This window comes from Hemibagrus wyckioides, linkage group LG13, assembly GCF_019097595.1.
Source record: "Hemibagrus wyckioides isolate EC202008001 linkage group LG13, SWU_Hwy_1.0, whole genome shotgun sequence".
Lineage (NCBI taxonomy): Eukaryota > Metazoa > Chordata > Actinopteri > Siluriformes > Bagridae > Hemibagrus > Hemibagrus wyckioides.
In genome coordinates this window covers 23,951,341-23,972,494 of record NC_080722.1, presented here as the reverse complement: position 1 = coordinate 23,972,494, position 21,154 = coordinate 23,951,341, and the positions used below count along the sequence as shown (strand labels likewise).

General features: G+C 37.6%; 1 protein-coding gene across 5 annotated transcripts in view; it reads right to left on the bottom strand.

Annotated features, from left to right (window-relative positions):
- tanc2b (tetratricopeptide repeat, ankyrin repeat and coiled-coil containing 2b) overlaps window positions 1-21,154 on the bottom strand; it is a 170,680-nt gene that overhangs the window by 109,614 nt on the left and 39,912 nt on the right. For all 5 annotated transcript variants that reach the window (XM_058405731.1, XM_058405736.1, XM_058405733.1 and 2 more), the window contains exons 2-3: window positions 20,955-21,020; window positions 7,240-7,339 (exon numbers count right to left, since the gene is read on the bottom strand). In XM_058405731.1, the coding sequence (XP_058261714.1) occupies window positions 7,240-7,306 (67 nt within the window). In that variant the 5' untranslated portion in view covers window positions 7,307-7,339; window positions 20,955-21,020. The remainder of the gene's footprint in view (window positions 1-7,239; window positions 7,340-20,954; window positions 21,021-21,154) is intronic.

Below are 21,154 nucleotides of genomic sequence, written 5' to 3'. Positions count from 1 at the left end.
GTGCTGTGCAGGAGTAACATCCAAACCCTGGAGCAGTCAGCAATCAGTGTATACATTCAGAAAAGAAAAGTTATCTCCAGCTATTATTTCCCCACCTGTATTCTCTATAAAAAAAGTCTGCCTCGCACCACAATTATTCCTGCCTCCCATGCTAGTCGGCTAGATAAGAGCATCTGTTTGCTGAATGCCGTAAATGTAAAAGTAGACTCCAAACTCTTAAGCAGTCTGATCACTATTCAGAAGCCAAATTGTGGAAAATGGACATAAATATCTAACAAAAGGAAATTGTCCCAGTGTAGGTGGAGAACAAGTGTCTCTAAAGTGTCTCAAGTTGCTGTGAATCCCGTCTGCATCTTACTGTAGCACTGTGATTTCTCTCGTCTGTCTTCTCTTTCTATGCGTCCTACATTCGTTTTGTTCCCACCATCATCAGAACCACTTCAAACAACTGTATCTAAATCGTGATCACACCAGTGTGGGTGAAATGAAGGCTGGAAAGAATGAATTCATCAGGACCTCTTTGGAGATGAGTCTGAGATTACAAACAACACACCATTATAATTAGATACAACGATCAGCTGAAGATTAACACCACCTGCTTAATATCGTGTAGGTTCTCCAAATCAGCTTTAACCCGTCGAGGCATGGACTCCGCAAGACCTCTGAAGGTGTGCTGTGGTATCTGGGAGCACATCCTTTAAGTCGTGTAAGTTGTGGTGGGGAATCCAGCGAGCTGTGATGCACTGTGTGTTCTGACACCTTTCTCAAGCCAGCTTTAGCTTGTGCTACAGAAGCTCTTCTGTTGGATTGGACCAGACGAGCTAGAATTCTCTCCCTACAAGCATCAGTGAGACTTGGGTGGCTATGGCCTTGTCACTGGTTCACCGGGTGTCCTTTCTTGGACCACTTTTGTTAGGTATGAACCACTGTGTCCAAACTGCTGTTTTGAAGATGACCTAGTCAGAATTAGGATCAGAATCAGCTTCATTACCAAGTAAATATAGATAAATCAGGCATAACATTATGACCACCTGCCTAATATTGTGTTGGTCCCTCTTTTTGTTCCCAAAACAGCCCTGACCCGTCCTGCACTGTGTATTCTGACATCTTTCTATCAGAACCAGCATTAACTTCTTCAGCAATTTGAGCAACAGTAGCTCGTCTGTTGGATCGAATCACACGGGCCAGCCTTCGCTCCCCACGTACATCAGTTAGCCTCAGCTGTCCATAACCCTCTTTCCGGTTCACCACTGTTGCTTCCTTGGACCACTTTTGATAGATACTGACCACTGCAGACCGGGAACACCCCACAAGAGCTGCAGTTTTGGAGATGCTCTGATCCAGTGGTCTAGCCATCACAATTTGGTCCTTCGTCAAACTCGCTCAAATCCTTACGCTTGCCCTCAACTTTGAGGAGAAAATCTTCACTTGCTGCCTAATATATCCCACCCAATAACAGGAGCCATGATGAGGAGATCATCAGTCTTATTCTCTCACTGCTCACAATGTTATTCCTGATTGGTGTACACTGTGTAATTGTGCAGTATTATATTGTATAAAAAGTGAACCAGTGCAAACAAACTAGCAATGCTACAGTCAGTGCAGGTGGAAACATTAACTGTACATTAACTGTACATTAATGGAGCAGTGGAAAACTTGCAGTTTGAGGTAGGAGGTAAGATAGAGGTGCAGGTGCTGTATGGCTGTTTGAGTTGTGTGCGTTAATGTGGCGCATATGAACACATGAAGGGGGGTTTGTGTGTTAATGTCCAAGTAGGCGGATAAAAGACCATGGTGAGTCCTGGATGTTGCTGAAGAGGTCAGTTGCTGAGGGAAAGCCATCACAATTTATAAACTTGTTAAAGTCACTCAGGTCCATTTTTCCTCCTTCCAACACATTGACTTTGAGAACTGACTGTTCCCCTGCCGCCTAATCTTTGACAGGTGCCATTATAACAAGAAAAACAATGTTATTCCCATCACCTCTCTGTGGTGTGAATGGTATGGCTGACCCTGTATGACATACAGCAGAACTTTTGCACAAGCACTCATTTCAGTTACACATAATTAAATACACATGACTCACTTACATCTTGATTTAGAAAGAACCCATACACCAGACTCTATATTTAAACTGTTGCCTACATGCTGGAGTATGTCCAGTAAAATATTATTATTAATATTCTCTCAAGTCAAGTGATTCAAACATAGTTGATTATTTAAAATACCAAATAGTTATAGGACTAGTTATAGAACTCTGGTCTTGAGCTCTAGTCTAGAGATGTTTTCTGTATTGGCTTAGTGGTTAGCACTGTAGCCTCGCAGGAAGAAGGTCCTGGGTCAGAATCCTGGGTTTGCATGTTCTCTCCGTGCCTGAGTGGGTTTCCTCCCACAGTCCAAAAACATGTGCATTAGGTTGATTGGTATTCTAAATTGCCTGTAGGAGTGAGTTGTCCAGGGTGTATCCCTGCCTTTTGCCCAATGTGCACTGGGATAGGCTCCAGCAGACCCTCATGACCCTAATTAGAAATAAAGCAGGTATAGACAATGGATGGACTTGGATTTGTCTGAGTGTCAGGCAACCCTCAACTGTATAAAGTAAGATAAAATGTAAGCTGCTCTGAATAAGGGATTCTGCCAAATGCTGTAAATGATCTTGACATAAGGGCTAATTCTAGGTAACTTTTGAAAGAAAACTGACATATTTGGTTTGGCATACAGTATATGGAATAGAAGCAAAAGATTGACTTTGGTCGCATTCTTGTCCTGGTCTTGACTTAATTTTAGTTAACTCTGGTCTTGGAATTGACAAAGGCAGTCTTGAGCCTCGGACATAAAGACCTGCCACTAAACTGACCTCCTAATTATCAAGGAGTAAATTCAAACAAAATGCATCATTTATCAAGATAAAAATGCGGAAAAAAAAATAAAATAAAAAAATATAAAATATAAAATATATAAATAAAATATAAAATAAATAAATAAATAAATAAATAAATAAATAAATAAATAAATAAATAAAATGCACTTTCTCGATCTCAAAGCAGAAAAATGAAAAATAAAATAAAATAAAAAGAACACTACATTATTGGCACACTACAATTTAGAGTTTCCGAATGTAGCTTTGGGTTAGTTCCCTGAGAAAATAGTTGACAAAAAGCTAAAAATCTGAAGGAAAGAAAAATTTGGAGATTCTCAAATTTGTGAATGAAAAAATGCATGCTGGGTAAAGACAAAATCTGAAAACAAATTCCAACTTCACTGATATTAGTAAAAAATTGTGTCCTATTAATTTAAACAGTACTAATGATGTCAAGTCTTAAACAAGGAAAGGAGCAGAACAATTAACACTGTGTTAGGATAGTGTTAAAAGAAATGAAGAAATAAACAATCTATCACAAAATAACAAAGGGTTTTTGAACAGGAAATGCTTAAATGTGGCAGGAATGTAATCTCTAGTTTGTTCAGCATTTGGTTTAGTTTTGCTTCACACTACACCATTGAATACTAAGCAAAAATCAATCAATCAATCAATCAGTGAATCAATCAATCAATCAAAAAGGAACTTGAAAAAGGAAATGAAAACTATGAAAAGGAAATTTTTGTGCACAGAAATAATACAAACAAAAAAAATTAGCCAAACATGAGGAACACTTTATTAATATCTAGAACACATATCATTTCTACAGCTCTGACCTCTGGCTCAGATTCGCTTCTCACATCTACAGAAACTGCTGCCTCCAAACTAAAGCACACAGCATGTTCGGTTCACTTCCTGCCGTCTGGTCAATTCAGAGCTGAATCGCTTTCAATAGAACAGAATGATTTTTATTATGCTTGCACGACAGTACAATGAAATTTAAGGTACAGTACCCAATTATCTGGAAGTGGCCTGAGACCACCTCGCTCAGACAAGCAGTAATGTGTGTGATTGCTGTGATTTCACTAACGAACCGCACCAAAGAGGAAACTTAACGCCGAATATGAATATGCCAGGGTTTAAATGTCATTATATAGACATTCAGAATGTAGGTTTTGTAACTGTATGACTTTTGAATGCCACAATCTACCATTTTACAGAAGAGCACTTAACATCCCACTGTCTATGATGAATCACCTAACCTGTCTGGAGACCGCATTTCACACCGGACCATAATGCCTTTGACCATCACTATATAAAGACTCATGACAAATGAGAGTTGGCAGAAACGATGCAGTGCTTGGGGGCCTGCGGGGCTGCTTCTCTGTTGGTCAGTCATATTTGCATATAAACTACATTTTTCAAAAGCTATGAGTTGCCCGTGTTTACCGCAAAGTTCCCGTGGCGAGAAACTGCGCTTCGACTCGGTTTAATTTCATACAAGGATTTCTCAGACAGCTTAAAAATGGACTGTTTCTGTTTTAAATGTATTCATGCATGTCTGTTGGCAGAAGTCTTTCTAATATCTGCCATTTTCAACAGATGTTACAGAAATTTGCTAAACTTGCTGACCTGGAAATCAAAATAAATCAGATTAATTTGAATAGGAATGTGTTTCATAAATATTCCTATCATGGGGAAAGGTTTGGTATCTTTATAACTGCCTAGACTGGATAAAAGTAAAGCCTTTTATTCTTTAAATCTTTTGTGTATTTTAATTCTCTTTCTGTCTAGGAATATGGACCAATATGGAGGAAATATTTACATGTTTACATGGTGCATGGAAAGACATTTGCAGCTAGAAGGAGCAGTGTATAACTGTAAATAATGGAATTAATAAGGACACTATATGGCATAATGAACATGGACCTTCACCTGACCTCACTTGTGGTGCCACATGAGGACATGGTTTGCTAAGGATGGACTGGAAGAACTCAAGTGACTTGAGTTACACTGACCTATTAGTTCCTCAGGAGCTCTTCTTTGTGACTATAAACAGTTGAAGAAAGGACATTATTAACATTTACATTATTTACTGTCCAGTGTCACTCAAATGAGGATGAGGTTCCCTTCTGAGCCTGGTTCCTCTCAAGGTTTCATCTTCATATCACCACAGGGAGTTTTTCCTTGCCACCGTCGCCTCAGGCTTCTCATTAGGGATAAATTTTAGAAATAAATACTAACTTTACTATTAAATTATTATTTATCATTCTTTCTATGTTTCTATACTTCTATAAAGCTGCTTTGTGACAATGTCTGTTGTTAACAGCGCTATACAAATAAACCGAATTGAATTTAATTGAGTGTCCTGCACAGATCCATGACTCTGACTGAACCCCACTGAACACCTTTGGAATGATCTGGAACACTGACTACCCCCCAGACCTCCTCTCACTAATGCTAGCTGAATGATCACTTATCCTCACAATCATGCTCCGACATCTAGAAGAAAACCTTTCTGGGGCTTATTAAAACAGCAAAAAAAAAAAGGGAACTGGACCGGGATGTTCAACAAACACATATAAGTGTTTTGGTCAGGTGTGCACATACTTCTGATTGTGTATAGTGTGTGTAATCTTGCTGATAAGCTTCAGCTCTTTTGATAAATGTTATGTAGACAGTCCAGTTGGTGTTCTGTCCAGAGCTAATATACACAGCTTTATTAGTGACAGAAGGAACCAAAATGCACTGAGAAATAACTAAAGTTTTACAAAAGCAACACTGCAATAATTGCAATTAAATAAAGCATAAAATTAGCTGTGTTGTTTGCAAAATATCTGTACAGATGTTCAGCATCTGTCAGGCTTTAGACGTGTTGATTAATGTAGCCTGCGGCACTGCTAAGTCCTGCAGGATTGGCCAAAAGTCTTTAACAAAAATCTCCTTCCGTTATTAGAAAGCTCATCGGGCCGGGATTTGATCGAATCCCTGTCCACACACTGCGGTTAATTCAATAAATATGCCTTATTAAGGAGTCAAAGTCTGAAACAGTCAACATACTCAAAGACACAAAAGCTCACAGACTCGACCACCTCAAGCAGCTATAAGTGAAAAGTCAGAGGAATCAGGAAAACAGTCCTCTCAAGACCTAAAACTGAGAAGACTGACCTTTTACAGAGCTGTAGAAAAAAAAACATGAACATATTTGAGGAGACCATTACCTACACTGAAAACCGTAATATAGAAATAGAAAGAACATAGACACTAAAGGGCAGAGTTGGTTACTGTAGTCTGAAAGTTAAATCAGTATTTACATGAGGAAATCACCGGGTACAGCAGCTCAAGCTGACAAGTGGCTGGGAAAAAAAAGAAAGGAAGAAATGCAGACTGAATAAAGAAATTAAGGGTATTTCATTGATGTCAACACAATGTAAAAAAATAAAATAAATAAAATAAATAATAATAAAATAACAAAAATGAAATAAAATTGAATAGAACTAATAAAATTATATAATTTAATAAAAAAAAGGAAAAGGAATTTTTGCCAATGTGTTGCATGAATTGCGCTAGTTGTAATTAGCAAGTAGTGTAGTTCTAATGACTGCAAATTCATTTTAATTGAACTATATGACATCATAATATTTCACAATTTTATTTTTTTATTTTAACTAGGTAATGGCTTTATAGAATTTATGCGGTGTACATTTTATAACCCCTTTTTTAATTTCAATGAAAAATCAGCGAACTTGATGTGCTTATAACTTAAAGAAAACACTCTTTAGCTCACTTTAATTTCCAGAACAAAAAAAAAACATCCTGAGGATATGCAATTAAGAGGCCTGTCTGCAAAGATGGCCTTCATGTGAAAATTAAGACTTTCTGTGAATGATGAATGATGAGTTACATTTATTGCATTTCATATTAGGCTCAAATAGTTTACATAGTTTTTATAATGTACAGCCTAAAACTTCAATTTCAGTGTGATATGTGGTGGTCAGTGGAGCTGAGAGTGTAATACTGTGTCTTGCTTGATGATATTGCACAAGAAAATGCACTCAAATTCAAGGCCAAAATCGCATGAAACTCTGCTAAAGCAGAAAGAGATTCAAAAAGTCCTGAGAGGCCAGTCCTTTTCCCCGTTCAGAAAAGAAATGCTTCAATCTTTCCCTTTTTTCCTTTTTAAACATTTTGTCTGTTTCTGAAGAAACATCTGTGTTTACGACAGACATCGAAACAGTACGTGATTTTATAGACACAAATGTCATAGTTTTTATAAATCATGTGATAAACCTTCATCATTACAGTGAAGTCTCCTACAAATGTAAATACACTAAAGAAATCTATAAATCACTAAAGAAAGGTAAGAAAGTGCGACTGACCGCTGCTGTTACGGCTCTTCCGGTTGGCTTTCCCCCCCAACAGCATCTTCAGGCTGTTCCTAAACATGACTCCAGTGGTTGGTAGAATCTAGTAAAATACCTACACAAAGAGAAGAAAGAGGAGGGAGAAGTGAATAAGTGTTATTAAACCATTCAAATGAGACTACAATGATTTATTCTTTAGTAAATTTGCTCTCCTTCGTGCCCGGTGTCTAAATTATACACATCTACGCGTCAGTCACAGCATGAGAGAGCTGTAAGGTTCCACTGCTCTTGAGGACATTCACTCAGTGTGTAAGCCAGCCTTTACAAACTCTATGGCATTGGACAGACGACTTACGTTTATCATTCTTAAAAGGAGTAGTTTAAGAGAAAGCAGTTTGGTGGACTTGGGATTTGAACTCACAACCTTATATGGAGTAGTCCAGTGTAGACGTACAAAACAGATTTTTCACCCAACACACAGAAGACGAGCATCATAACTTGTACTGAAGGGTTATGCCCAATCAGGACTCATCTACAATTCCCATCAGCCCCAGTATGTCAATGTCCCACTAACCTTGATGATCACCTAAACTTTTAGTTTTATCTCATCTTTTTTTTTTATACAAGTGAGCAATTGAGGGTTAAGAGCCTTGCTCAGGAGCCCAGCAGAGGCAGCTTGGGAAACGATGGGATTAGAACTCACAAACTTCCTATCAGAAGCCCAAAACCTTAACCACTAAGCTACCACATCCCCACAGTTCCTACCACATCTCCACAGCTGTTTTTTTCTATCTTCAGTCTTTCAGTTTCAGGCTCATTAGAGGCAGTTAAGGCTCTGGGTTGTTGATTAAAAGCTTATGGTTCAAGCCCCAGCACTGAAGCAGAAGCTGCTGCTGTTGGGATCTTGAGTAGGCCCCTAAACCTCCCTGCTTCAGCGGAGCTGTATCATGGCTGAGGGTCAGAGTATGACCCTGAGAGTGGGTCAGTGTGCAGGATCAGCCATGATACAGCAAACTGGAGCAGGGAGGGTTAGGGGCCTGCTCAATGACCCATAAGAAGAAGTTTCTGGGTAAAGGTTTCAGTTCAAAGCTGGGAAATTGTTAAGAAAAGAATTTGACTATGCTGAAAATAAAGGCTTCTTCTTCATTATTAAGTCAGGACCTGCATCTGTCTTTGACTCCTAACATGACATGTCATGTGTACATGAAAGTTTTGTCTCTTTGAAATACCAAAAACTAAAGGAGAGTAACCATTTTAAAGTCTCTCTCTCTCTCTCTCTCTCTCAGACACAAAATCCTAACTGCGCATGGGAATGTTCGCTCCCAAAAAAGTCCCAGAATGCACCACAAAACCCAGGGAGTGTCGATGTTTATTATGTTTCCTTACTGGTCATATTTTCTGAAGCCTCATAACCTTAGCTTCATCTCTGTACTGTATGTAAGTAGCTTGGTACAGTTGTTGTAGCTCTCAACAGTACCATGATTCTGTATATTAGATTTGAACAAATCCACTAGGTAGAAATGTTGCACAGATATTTAATAGAACACAAAAACTATTTTTCATAATTTATTTTAAAAGCATAAAAAATGTAAGAAACACTGATACCAGTGCTGGTGACAATAGCACGGGAAATAGAGTCATCAGTGTCTCCATTGATCTCCACTGGTTCAGCACCTAGTTATATATATATATACGTGTGTGTGTGTGTGTGTGTGTGGTGCCGTGTAATGTACAGGTTCAGCTATTGTTTATGGGATAACCCCCAGATCCACTGCAACCCTGACCCTGTTGGTGAACTCTGAAAAAAAAAAAAAAAACAGATTTCTGAACATGGAACTCAGAATTTAGAATTTGCGATACAGAATTCGGAATTCCAAACTCTAATGAATTCTGTGACTTTAATTCACAGAACACAGAGTTCAGCACACGGAACTTGGAATTCTGAAACCAAAACTCTGAATTTCGAATTCTGTACTAGGACCTCAGAATTCAGAATTCCCGGACTTGGAATTCATCATTTAAAACTCAGAACATGGAAATTGGCATTCCAAACTCTGACCTCAGAATTAAAAAAAATCAGAACCCAGAACTCGGAATTCCAAGTTCTGGGAACTCGGAATTTAAAACTCAGAATTCGGAATTTAGAAGAATTTGTAAATTCTACTACATAATTTCAGATCATCATACAAATAAGAGTTACGAAACATTAACCAAATACCGTTATTTCCATGATTCCAGTGACAGTGACAGCTCGACATTCAATCACGGTGGAGCAGGTCTATCAAAACGTCCTTGATTTAAAGAAGTCTGATTTCTTTCAAATGCCACGTTTTCTCTGCTATTCACATTTCAAGAGCTTTGACAAATTTCTCTCTCTCTCTCTCTCTCTCTCTCTCACACACACACACACACACACATCAGACTGATGACTTTTTCTTCATTCTCAGAGCATTTCAGGAGAGAGAAATCTTTCACGAGAGTCGACAAGCTGCTCTAGCTAGTGCCCCGCTCCAATTACAGCCACATGTGTCCTCTCCTAATGCGAGTCTGTATTTTTTTCTCCCTCCTAAAACTTTCTTTGCTCTTTAATTGGCTCATCAGTGAAGACACTGGAGGTATGATTATTAACCCCGCTCCTCTGCTGTCAACACTTTCTACGCCTTGCTGAACGGCAAACTGAGCAACTGCATGTTTAAAACAAATTTGCACTCCTCTTAGAAGCCATTAGAGCTCAGAGCACAACAATGTGATTAGTGGCTGCAGAAAGGAGCAAAAACAACATTTACATACAGTAACAGGGTTTCGGAAGAGATGGAGCGGGAGAGCGAAGGACTGTTGTGGCTGTTGGTGTAAAGCCTTCAAGTGCTCCGAGGTGTCGAATGACATGTCAGTGAGCTGAGGGATGCGACAAGGCAATTTGTAATAAGTTATAAAGTTCTAGTAGAAAAAAAGTCAGGAAGAACTACAGAACGTATGGAGTTATTAATAGATGGATAACGATCAGGGAAAATCCAGTATTGCTTAGAAAATAAAATAAATATGATTCCATCACCATGCAATTCATTCTCTTTCAAGCATCACTCATTCCTGCAGCGAGAACTCCTCTCGTAATCCCTAAAACACACACATGCCCACTAGATGCACAACACTTTATCAGCAACGACTGAAAAGACTTCAATTCTGAATCATTAGGCATGATTACAGCTGTGGAAAGTCCACGCTCTCTCGATCCACCCTCACTTAAAGCAATCAGTTAATTACATCAACTGTTACAATCATCAGTCGCAACATCTCAACGAGTGAATCAGCTGCCTTTCAAACCCATTTACAGCACTATTTACCTTGGAGAGGGTTTTTGGGGGGCTTTTAGGGTTGCACTCGGAAACATTAAATCAACATGGAAAAGTGCCAAATGATATCAACAACCTGATACATTTACATTTATATTTACAGCTTTAGCCAGAAGTGCTTCGAAGTCTCAGTAAATGCATCCTAATGCTGGTTCACTAGGTCACAGAGTAAAAAGTCTGAACGCTGTGCCGAGGACATGATCTAGCAGGAAAAAAAAAGGATCAAGGAAGATTAGAACACGTGGAACATGTAAGGGAACGAAGCTAAGTACTGAGTGAGAGCAGCCAAATAAATATACAACTTAGAAAAAACTATAAATATAAAACTATATTAAACTGTAAAAATATAACTAAGAAAACTGGATAGGTAATAATAATAAGAAGAAGAAGAAGAAGAAGAAGAAAGAAAGAAAGAAAGAAAGAAAGAAAGAAAGAAAGAAAGAAAATAATAATAATAATAATAATAATAATAACAACAATAATTAATCCATTAATTAATTAATCAATTAATTAATCAATTAATTAATTAATTAATTAATTAATTAATTAATTAATTAATTAATTAATTAATTAATTAATTAATTAATTAATTAATTAATTAATTAATTAATTAACATGTTACTAACCACTAGATATTACTAGAGAATATTGCTGTTTGTTTTTGAGCACAAAAATTATACAAACCTTTTCCTTAAAAATTTTATATAAATGTTTGGAATTCAAAGTAATGTGTACGATTTTTCTCATCCCTAATTAGATTTTGATTTATTATATAAAGCAGTGGCGGGCCGTGCATTTCACACCTACGCCTTCACTGGTGTCCTACCTGAAATAATCCACCTCTATACCATCATTATGATGCCACGGCAATAGATACTAATCAACCGTTAAATAACAAAGTAAAAAAGAAATTAGGCTACAGTATTTCACACCTCACAAGAAATAGTCCATTTTATTACAGTTACTTTTCTCAAAAAAGACTTTCCAAACTGCAATCTCCGGAGGAAGCAGCATCCGAAATGAGACGCAGCAAATATAGAAACACTGTATAACAGTGCGCTGTGTCACAGGATCTTGTAGTGAACATGAATAAAATTACATTGCATATAGCAAAAAAACAAATTAACACAATTCAGTCTCACAAGTTTCCTTTCACTGCAGCAAAACAAAAAAACCACAGTCCACCCCGGGGATCTGGAATGAAGGCAAACTGTTTGTTTTGTGACAGAAAACCCAAAAGCATAAACGGTTCTTGAAAAAGCTTACCAACTATTTTGAAGAATCGAAAGGATTTTCTTGAAAAGTCAGACTTGAAAATGTATTTGTAAGGACGTCTGCAACCAAATAGATTTCTTCTCATCCGTCAGCCATTGTGAGTTAAAATAGATATATTTTATTTAGTTTGTGCGGTTCGCTGCCTCTGACTACTCCAATTATCCAATCAAAGGACGGGAAATTGCTGACGTAATCGTATGCCTGCTAGATGGCCCCAGTGACGCCAACTCAAAATCTGATTGGTTAATGGAACAGTTTCATTGCCACTTATTTTAAGCTCCGGGCGCCTGCACTATTGATTCTGAAGGCCTTAAGGCTGGGTGACACATGATGTCAGCCACTGGCTGAAATATGATTGGATAAATATTCTTATCATAAATATACACTACTGGAAGCAGCGCAACCAAGAGAAAAGCTATGAAATGTAGAGAATAGACTATTGGGAATAATTTAATACTCATTCATGTAAAAATATATTACATATATTAAAATGCAAGTCAGTGATTCAGATCACTGCTGTTTAGGCCAGCAGAGAAGGACTTACTGGCCCTGACGGTCCACCACTGCTATAAAGAGCTGAGATGTTCTTTTTCAGGGTTTATGAAATGATGCTCTGCTGTAGTTGCTCCAAGTCCAAGTGTCCAATATACTTTATGTAGAACTATGTTCATGTAAATAGTTCTCAGTTCTTTGGGGGTTTATTTTATGTAGCTCTGTGTTCTGTGTAGAACCAAGGTCCTTGAGAAACGTTCTTTCACTTCACTACTGTATGTTAGCTGGTTGAAATGACAATAAATGCCTCTTGGCCTGACTTGAAATAATGTTTCTGCCTCACAGCTCCAGTGTCCTGGATTTAATCCTGAGCTTAGCTTAATGTCTGTGTGAAATTTCACATGTTCTCCTTATTTTATGTGGGGTCTCACGTCCAACCTCCAAAAACATGAGATTCTAAGCTGTATAAGTGTGTGAATGTGTGTGTGTGTGTGTATCCAGGGTATATTCACACCTCAAGCCCAGTGTTCCCAGAATAGGATCCCAGATTCAGAGTAAAGCAGTTACTTAAGATGAATAAACAGTGATGATGTAGTTAGCAATTCTGGTGCTAATTCGTTGCTTGCTGTTGCTTGCTATTTTTATGATTCCTGGAAGAAGTTAGCAGATAAGTGACACACTGATGAACATAATACGAAGACAACAGTATTCAGTAGGAGGGAAAAAAAACAAGCTGAAGTAATAATACTAGTCAGGCTTGGAAGTTAGTACAGCTAGTTTCCTCATCCGTAGTTCGATGAAATTCGAAGTCAACGTAGCGCCTGAAATTTAATGAGAATTCCAAAGTAGTGTAGATAAAAGTGGAAGTTTCAAAATGAAATCGAGTTAAATAATGCAGCGGTGACTTTTTTTTAATTAGCAGCGTATGAAATGTCTTGAACGGTATTAGCATGAACGTTGAAGCCGTGTTTGAGAAGAGTGTAGAGGTGTGAAGCTGAGAGGACTGGACTGAAAAAGAAGCGAAGATGAAACACATAGTAATGTGCTGTTTATGAATGCTGGAATCTGGAAATTTCCCACCCACTAGCTCTGTCACATCTGTCGCAGGACACCTAGCCTGTGCTTTCTCTGTGGCACATGAAGCCAAGCATCTTTCTGAAGGTACATGAAAGAAAGCATTGTCTGCCCTCTCTATACATGAGCTCATGAAGAAAAAGTTCACCATTCCTTCCACACAAACAACTCTGCTAACTCTCTTGACTCCTAGCCACACATGACTGCGGCACCATCATGATTCAAACTCATGATCTCCTGACAAATACTTTGAAGCACTCGTGAACTCTTTTTTTTTTTTGTGATGAATGATGAATGCCTAACAACAGGCTCATGCCTTATTGTAAGCAAAGGCATTACTCTTGGGGAGGCATTTAATTAAAAAGCTTCCATGGAAACCTGTTTTTAACATCTGCTTGGCTCTGTGTGTATGAGGCAGCATGACATGGAAGTGCCAGTGCACTGCTGCTTGTTGAAGATATACTGTATGTAGTCAAGCGTATTAGGGGAAGCAATCAGTTATCAGGATAAATGGAAATGAATCTTTTTAATGAAGCACAGACACAGCAGGCACCATCATATTAATTCAGGAATGTTTATTGTATTTGACAACACATATTTGTCCTGATTTAATAAGTAGTTCAAAAATGCTATGAGCCAAATAATCTTGGTTTGTTAATCAGAAGGTAGAACAAAGGTTTCATGGAACAATTTTAGCCACAGTTAGGTAAAGACGAGTAATCACATGTCATAAACTTTATTCGGTTTACAAACAAAAGAACCATTTGGGAGGTAATTACCTGAATCAAATGATTTGGCTCACTGACCACAACCGGATGTCACAAGCTTTATGTTCTAACTACAGTGGATTTCCTGGTCATAAATACAATTGCACTTTTTGACCACAGATATTGAAGGGAAATGATCAGTGTCACCTAGATGGACATGGGTTCCTCTCACGGTATCTTCCTCATATCATCTCAGGGAGTTTTTCTTTGCCACTGTTATCATTTAATGTATTAATCTGAATGTTTCTTTAGAGTTAAGGATCTTACTCAAGGGCCCAACAGTGGTGCTAGGGGCTTGAATCCTTGCTCTGATCAATAAGCTGGTGCCTTAACCACTGAGATCTATCACTGCAGCAGCTGTATAAGTGTACACATCAGTTTCCGAAAGCTTGTACTTTTAATCTCTTGTACTTATTGTATAGCGAGGGCTCTGTTCATTCAACCAGCCGAGAACGTGTGCTCTTTCATGGTCATGTGGAGAATTAGAAGAACTTATATATTTACCAGTTGCATTTTTTAAATGATGGAAAACTAACAGCATTTTATTATATTAAAGCCAAGGAAGTAATATAATAAGAATGTAATATATTAACAAAATAGGTGCCTGGTAGAAAGAAAACTAAATCAGAAAATCTAATGCATCAACTTGACCTCTGCTTGACTCACAGGCACTAGGGAGAAATATTACTCACTTACTGTACTGTAATCATAATCATGTGTGAAATTGGATATTAAGCCAACCAGCATGCAACAAGGCAAACTGGGAGACATGTTATTGGGGAGACAGTCGATCTGACGATGATCGATCCGTTTTTGGTGTTGAAATGTAGTTGTAGTATCAGGTTGTTTGATTGTATTATCACAAAATTAATGGCTATTGTGTGATCAGACAGCGAGGAGGGTGTTTGAGGAGGCGCTCACGAAACCCCGCTTCAGCTCTGCTTCTTTAGCCGAGAGGGAGGCAGTGGCTCAGCCCACTGATCTCCTGCTGTATCATCTCTCTGCTGAACAGGAGCACACACTCCTACACGGGCCAAGAGCCATAACCATCCATTACATTAGACAGAGTGGAAATGTTGCCCATAAACAGAGCTCTTGTTCTGTGTATGTGTGAGTAAGCATGTGTGTGTGCGTGTGTGTGTGTGTATTTATTACCAAATTTGCACTGTATAACATTAAACACACGGAAAGATTCCCGACTAGCAAATTTGTGTTCTTTTGTATCTAGCTGGAGACTCAGTTTAGATGAGCACTAAATAGAACTGATTTGGACTGAAGTAAAAGATTGGAAAGAGTTAAATGGCACCCAGAGTATCAATTCACATGAAGGTGTGTGATAGGAGAAGTGTTAAACGCACACACACACACACACACACACACACACACACAGAAAGAAATCTTAGCATTCCACAGGCTCTAAACAAATGTGATGTTAGCATATGAACATTCACCTTTTTTCATGTAAAGAACTAGGGAGTGATGATTAATGAATGGATAAATATATAAATATATATATATATATAAATTTTTGTTTACATGTCTGTAGCTGTGTGTGTGTGTGCGTGTGAAATGCAAAATAAGTAACTTGAACCTTTTTGCTTTCTTACCTGTTAATGCTTTTCTTAGTTATCCTGACATTTAAAAAAATGCAACATCCAAGCAGCACTGTAGAGCGTATTAGCATTTTTATTACGTCTAATACGAAAGAAAACGTGCATTTGTTTTTTGGTTTTTTTTTGGGGGGGGGTGTTGGCAGACAAAGTGGCTCATTACTGAGGCAGAATCTTGAGCGGTTGAGGTCTCGATCATGGAAGGAAGTCTTTCTTACAGGAAATGCAATCATGAGCTAGTGGTCATTAGGACAAAATGTTAACCACTGTAATAAATAAATAAATAAATAAACAAACAAACACCTTCTGCTACAACTTTTTATTTTGTCCAATAAGTCCCTAAAGCTTCAGACTAGAGCTATGAAATATAACAATATAATATGAAATTGTAATAAATTATGTCATGTTTTTCCGATATATATATATATATATATATTTCCTCCTTCTCAAATTGAAATTGTTTTATTTTAATAATAAATAAATAAATAAATAAATAAATAAACATATATTTTGTTAAATCGTATAATAAAATAAAAACATTTCTGTGGACATTATATAAATCATCAGGTTTTATTTAACACAGCTGTACTCACTTTACAAACCTACAGTATATATCATGGGCATAGAAATAATCATGATCTAAAACTTGACACATCCCATGCCCTAAATAAACATCCTGTATATAATAACATTAAGTTTCCATCAAGCGCCCAGGGGAAAAACGAAGCCATGACCAGTCTTCAGATTAATACAATATTAAACCTAACCATCTGTTTTATTATCAGCAGAGACTGAAAAGTGTCTCTAACCATAGAAGTGGGCATCTGTTCTCTCAATTATCTGCAGTTTTCAGGATAGGATGAATAATCAGCAGCGCTGACAGCACCATGTTGACTTTAATTAATATTGAACACGCAGCAGGAGAGATTAAGCACCACTGTCCTGATAGGAGTGTTAGTATTGAGTGTTTGAACCGGGGACTTATTGTTCATTATTGTCCATAATCACAACATTTTCATTTTGTCCACACGTGCAGGAGGTACTGTGGCCTTACAGCTCCAGGGTCAGTGGCTCGATCCTGAGATTAGAGATTCAGGCTTACTTTCTGGGTTTCTTCTGGGTTCTCTAGTTTCCTCCACCTTGAAAAAAACATGCACAGAGGCCTATTCTTAACCTGAGACAGACTGGCTATGTGTGTGTGTGTGTGTGTATGTGTGTGAGTTTGTATGTGTGTGTGTGAGTGTGTGTGTGTAAGTGTGTGTGTGTGTGAGTGTGTGTGGATGTGAGTGTGTGTGTGTGTGTGTGTGTGTGGATGTGTGTGTGTATGAGTGTGTGTGGGTGTGTGTGTATGAGTGTGTGTGGGTGTGTGTGTGTGTGTGTGTGAGTGTGTGTGTGTGTGTGAATGTGTGTGTGTGTGTGGGTGTGGTCTCCTGCTCTGTCCTTAGTGTTTCAGCCACATCCCTGCTCAGGATGAATAAATGTTATTTTTTTGCTTTCAGCTCCAACTTAATATTGAAAAATATGCTTCTTATATAATCATTTGAAGCATTTAAGAAACACTGCATAAACTACTTTCTACAAAACATTTCAAATCGGAGGTGATCATGACCCAACGGGATTACAATAGGCTTAATGAAGCAGCGTATTTTCATATTTATTAAATCAACCTTCATTGTTGTCAGACTCATAATGACGGTGGATTAAACACAAGTGTGCAACATTTCACAAATTTTCCTACAGTAAACAGAGGAACGGGACCATAACGCTTCATGCTGGATAAAATTAGGTTGTGATTCGGTGATCCTTTTCTTTACAAACCATCAACAGATCATTATGAGGAAAAACAGGATTGTGTGGAGAATTTGCCGGTTACATCACTGACTCTAGGCAGGTCTATTAGTATGCTGTAAGTGCCCTCTGTCTGCCTGATCAGACAGAGAGAGTGAGAGCGAGAGAACAGAGCAAAAGTGCAAAAGTGCAGAAGTGTGTGTGTGTGTGTGTGTATTATGTCCTGTGTCCATGACAGGCATTCTAAGAGAGCAAATGAAGTTGTGATGCAGGGTTGGGAGAGAGCTGTTCACTTTAAGCGAAAGTAATCGACCTTGGCAGTGGGACTGCATTTGGCTCTGAGATAAATGTATTTAATCCTACAATGATAATTTGCTTTGGTCTCGTTCTGAGCCATGGTGGAATTGAAGTGAATCCTATTTCGTCTCTCCTGTTCCTACGCATTAGTGTGTGTTTATATACAGTCCCTGACGAAAGTATTGGAACGTCAAGGCCTATTCTTTAGTTTTTGCTATATAGACTATACACACTGAAGACATTTGGGTTCGAGATCAAAAGGTTTTCAGCTGAGACGAAAGATCGGGACGAAAGCTTGCATTTCCTAGATCTTTTTAAGTTACTTAAAATATGGTACCAATAGTGGCAGATGGCTCAATTTATTGTGAGCAGTCGTGGAAGAGATCCTTCCTTGGACTACTTTTGATAGATACTGACCACTGCAGACCTCGAACACCCCACAAGAGCTGCAGTTTTGGAGATGCTCTGATCCAGTGGTCTAGCCATCACAATCCCTTCTTCAAACTCGCTAAAATCCTTACTCTGGTCCATTTTTCCTGCTTCTAACATCAACTTTGAGGACAAAATGTTCACTTGCTGCCTAATATATCCCACCCACTAACAGGTGCCATGATGAGGAGATCATCAGTGTTATTCACTTCACCTTTCACCGGTCACAATGTTATGGCTGACTGGTCTATGACTTGGCCAGTCTGAAACCTTCTACTTTTTCCCCTTTGTGTTTTGTATTATTGTCTTGCTACATGATGAAGCTCCTCCCAATTAGATTGGACACACTTCTTTGTAAATTCCAGATGGAATAGTTCTGTAGACTCTTACTGAATTCATTCTGCTAACATCATAAGTTCCATCATTAATAAAGATTAGTAAGAATGGTCCCTCTGGTCCAAAATGGTCCAAAAGCAGCCGTGCAAGTCATCACATTTCCACCACTGTGCTTCATTATCTTATATGCTTTAGATCATGAGCAGATTCTTTCTTCCTCCATCACTCTGGTAGAACTTTTGTTCTACTATCTCTTTATTTCTTTATGAATTTCAATCTAGCCCTCTGAATCTTATTGCTGATGAGCAATCCCAACAATGGACTCTTCTCTCTGTTGAGGTCAGGGAAACGTTTCCGTTCCTTGAAGGCAAACACAGAGAGAATGAGGAGGAGCTTCTTCCCGCAGGCCATTCGGGCCCTCAACCAGAACACCTAGAACCTGGACTTTCTGGACTTACCCCACATGACATGACATTCTACCTCAGCTGATTGTCACACACACAATAACTGCACTACTTTGCATACTCTGCACTACTCTGTATACACGAATGTGTATTTCACTGTATTTCTGTACATCTGTACGCATATATATTATTTATTTATATATTATTTTATATATATATATATATATATATATATATATATATATATATATATATATATATATATTATACTATATTTTATTATATTTTATATTTACATTTTTTTATTTTAATTTTATATTTTTATATTTACTGTTTATATATATTATATATTATATATACATATTTATATACAGATATCTCTCTCTCTCTCTCTCTCTCTCTCTCTCTCTCTATATATATATATATATATATATATATATATATATATACACACATATATTTGCATGTGCATGTCCGATAACTATTGGTTTTTCACAATTCTTTTGTCTTTAAATTCTACATTAATTTTATCTATTTTTCTCTTTATATTTTTATAATAATAGTAATAATAATAATACATTTTATTTACAGGCGCCTTTCTCAACACTCAAGGACACCGAACAATAAGTTCACATAGAAACAATATGACAAAAAACAAGCTCTTTTCTTTCTTCAAATGTAGGACAGTCGTAAAAAGCATTTCATGTCGTACTGTGTATGATTTCGTATGTGATGAATAAAATTTGAATTTGAGCAGTTTGTATCTTGTCGTATGGCCTCCGTATTTCTGTTTACAAAGTCTTCTTCAAACAGGGGATTGTAAGACCTTCAGCCCTGCTCTGTGGAGGTTGGTGAGGTCACTAACTGTTGTTTTGGTGTTTTTCCTCAAAGCTCTAACAATGTTTCTGTCATCAGCTACTGTTGTTTTCTTTAGCCGACCAAAGTTCAGTGTCTGGTTGTTAGTATCCTTTTTAGGACATTCCAAATTAGTTTTATTAGCTATGACTAATGCTAGCACAACAGTTCTGATGGATTTCCTCTCTTTTCTCAGAAAAATATTTTCATGTTCTTTTTAAAGAACAAATGCAGTCTTCACAGGTGAAACCCAGAGCTCAAACCAAGAGTGAACATTCAGCTCTATTAATTATTTAATCTAACAAGACACTCCTGAGAACAAATATCTGCTAGTCACACGGTCCCATATTTTTTAACACTTGAAAAATATGTGCATAAAAACAAAAGATGCCATGTTTAAGTTCAATAATAAATCCGGTTGTAATTAGCAAGAAATGGAAATTGACATTCTGACCTATTGTGCCATATTAACCCAAATGTCTTCCGTGCCTTCAGAAGTACTGAAATCTCGTCAGAAATGATCACAGAGACTAATGTTGAAACTGGGATTTTTCCCAGCAAGCAGAACAATATAAACGGGCACTGCCTTATGCATGTGCAGCTTCCTTAATCACATGGGTCTGTTTGTGGTTTATATTCTGGGAAATAGAACCGACTAAGTTCATTAGAAAATATTCAGCACTAGTGGGATTTAAAAAAATGTTCCTACATGCATCTATATTTGAGTTCAGTTATGAAATCAAGTGATGAGCTGAGGAGTTGAGGAAATCTCAGTGGCCGAATTTACCGTGCTGAATACCTCTGGTTTATGTACAGTATTTTATATTTACTTTCGGCCACGCCCACTCCTGAAGCACATAATTATATAAGTAGGTGTGGCCTACTTACATAATAAAAATGATCCAGCATGGTGAATATATATATATATATATATATATATATATATATATATATATATATATATATATATATATTTATATATATGGGTGTGTGTGTGTGTGGGTGTGTGTGTGTGTTTGCGTAAAAATAATAATCGAAAAGAGAAAGACTTACTGTGTGCTGTGGGCTCAGTCTAACTCATCCACCTCCTCTTTCCATGCATCATGTATCAGCAATAAACTACAGAAACAGAGAAGAACTCAATAAGCCTCTTTTATATGGACACATCAGACAATACATTTTCATCAACTGACTTACAAGCGAGGCCAAATGCAAATCAATCATTTAGCGGAGTGATAAGAGAGGCATAGAAG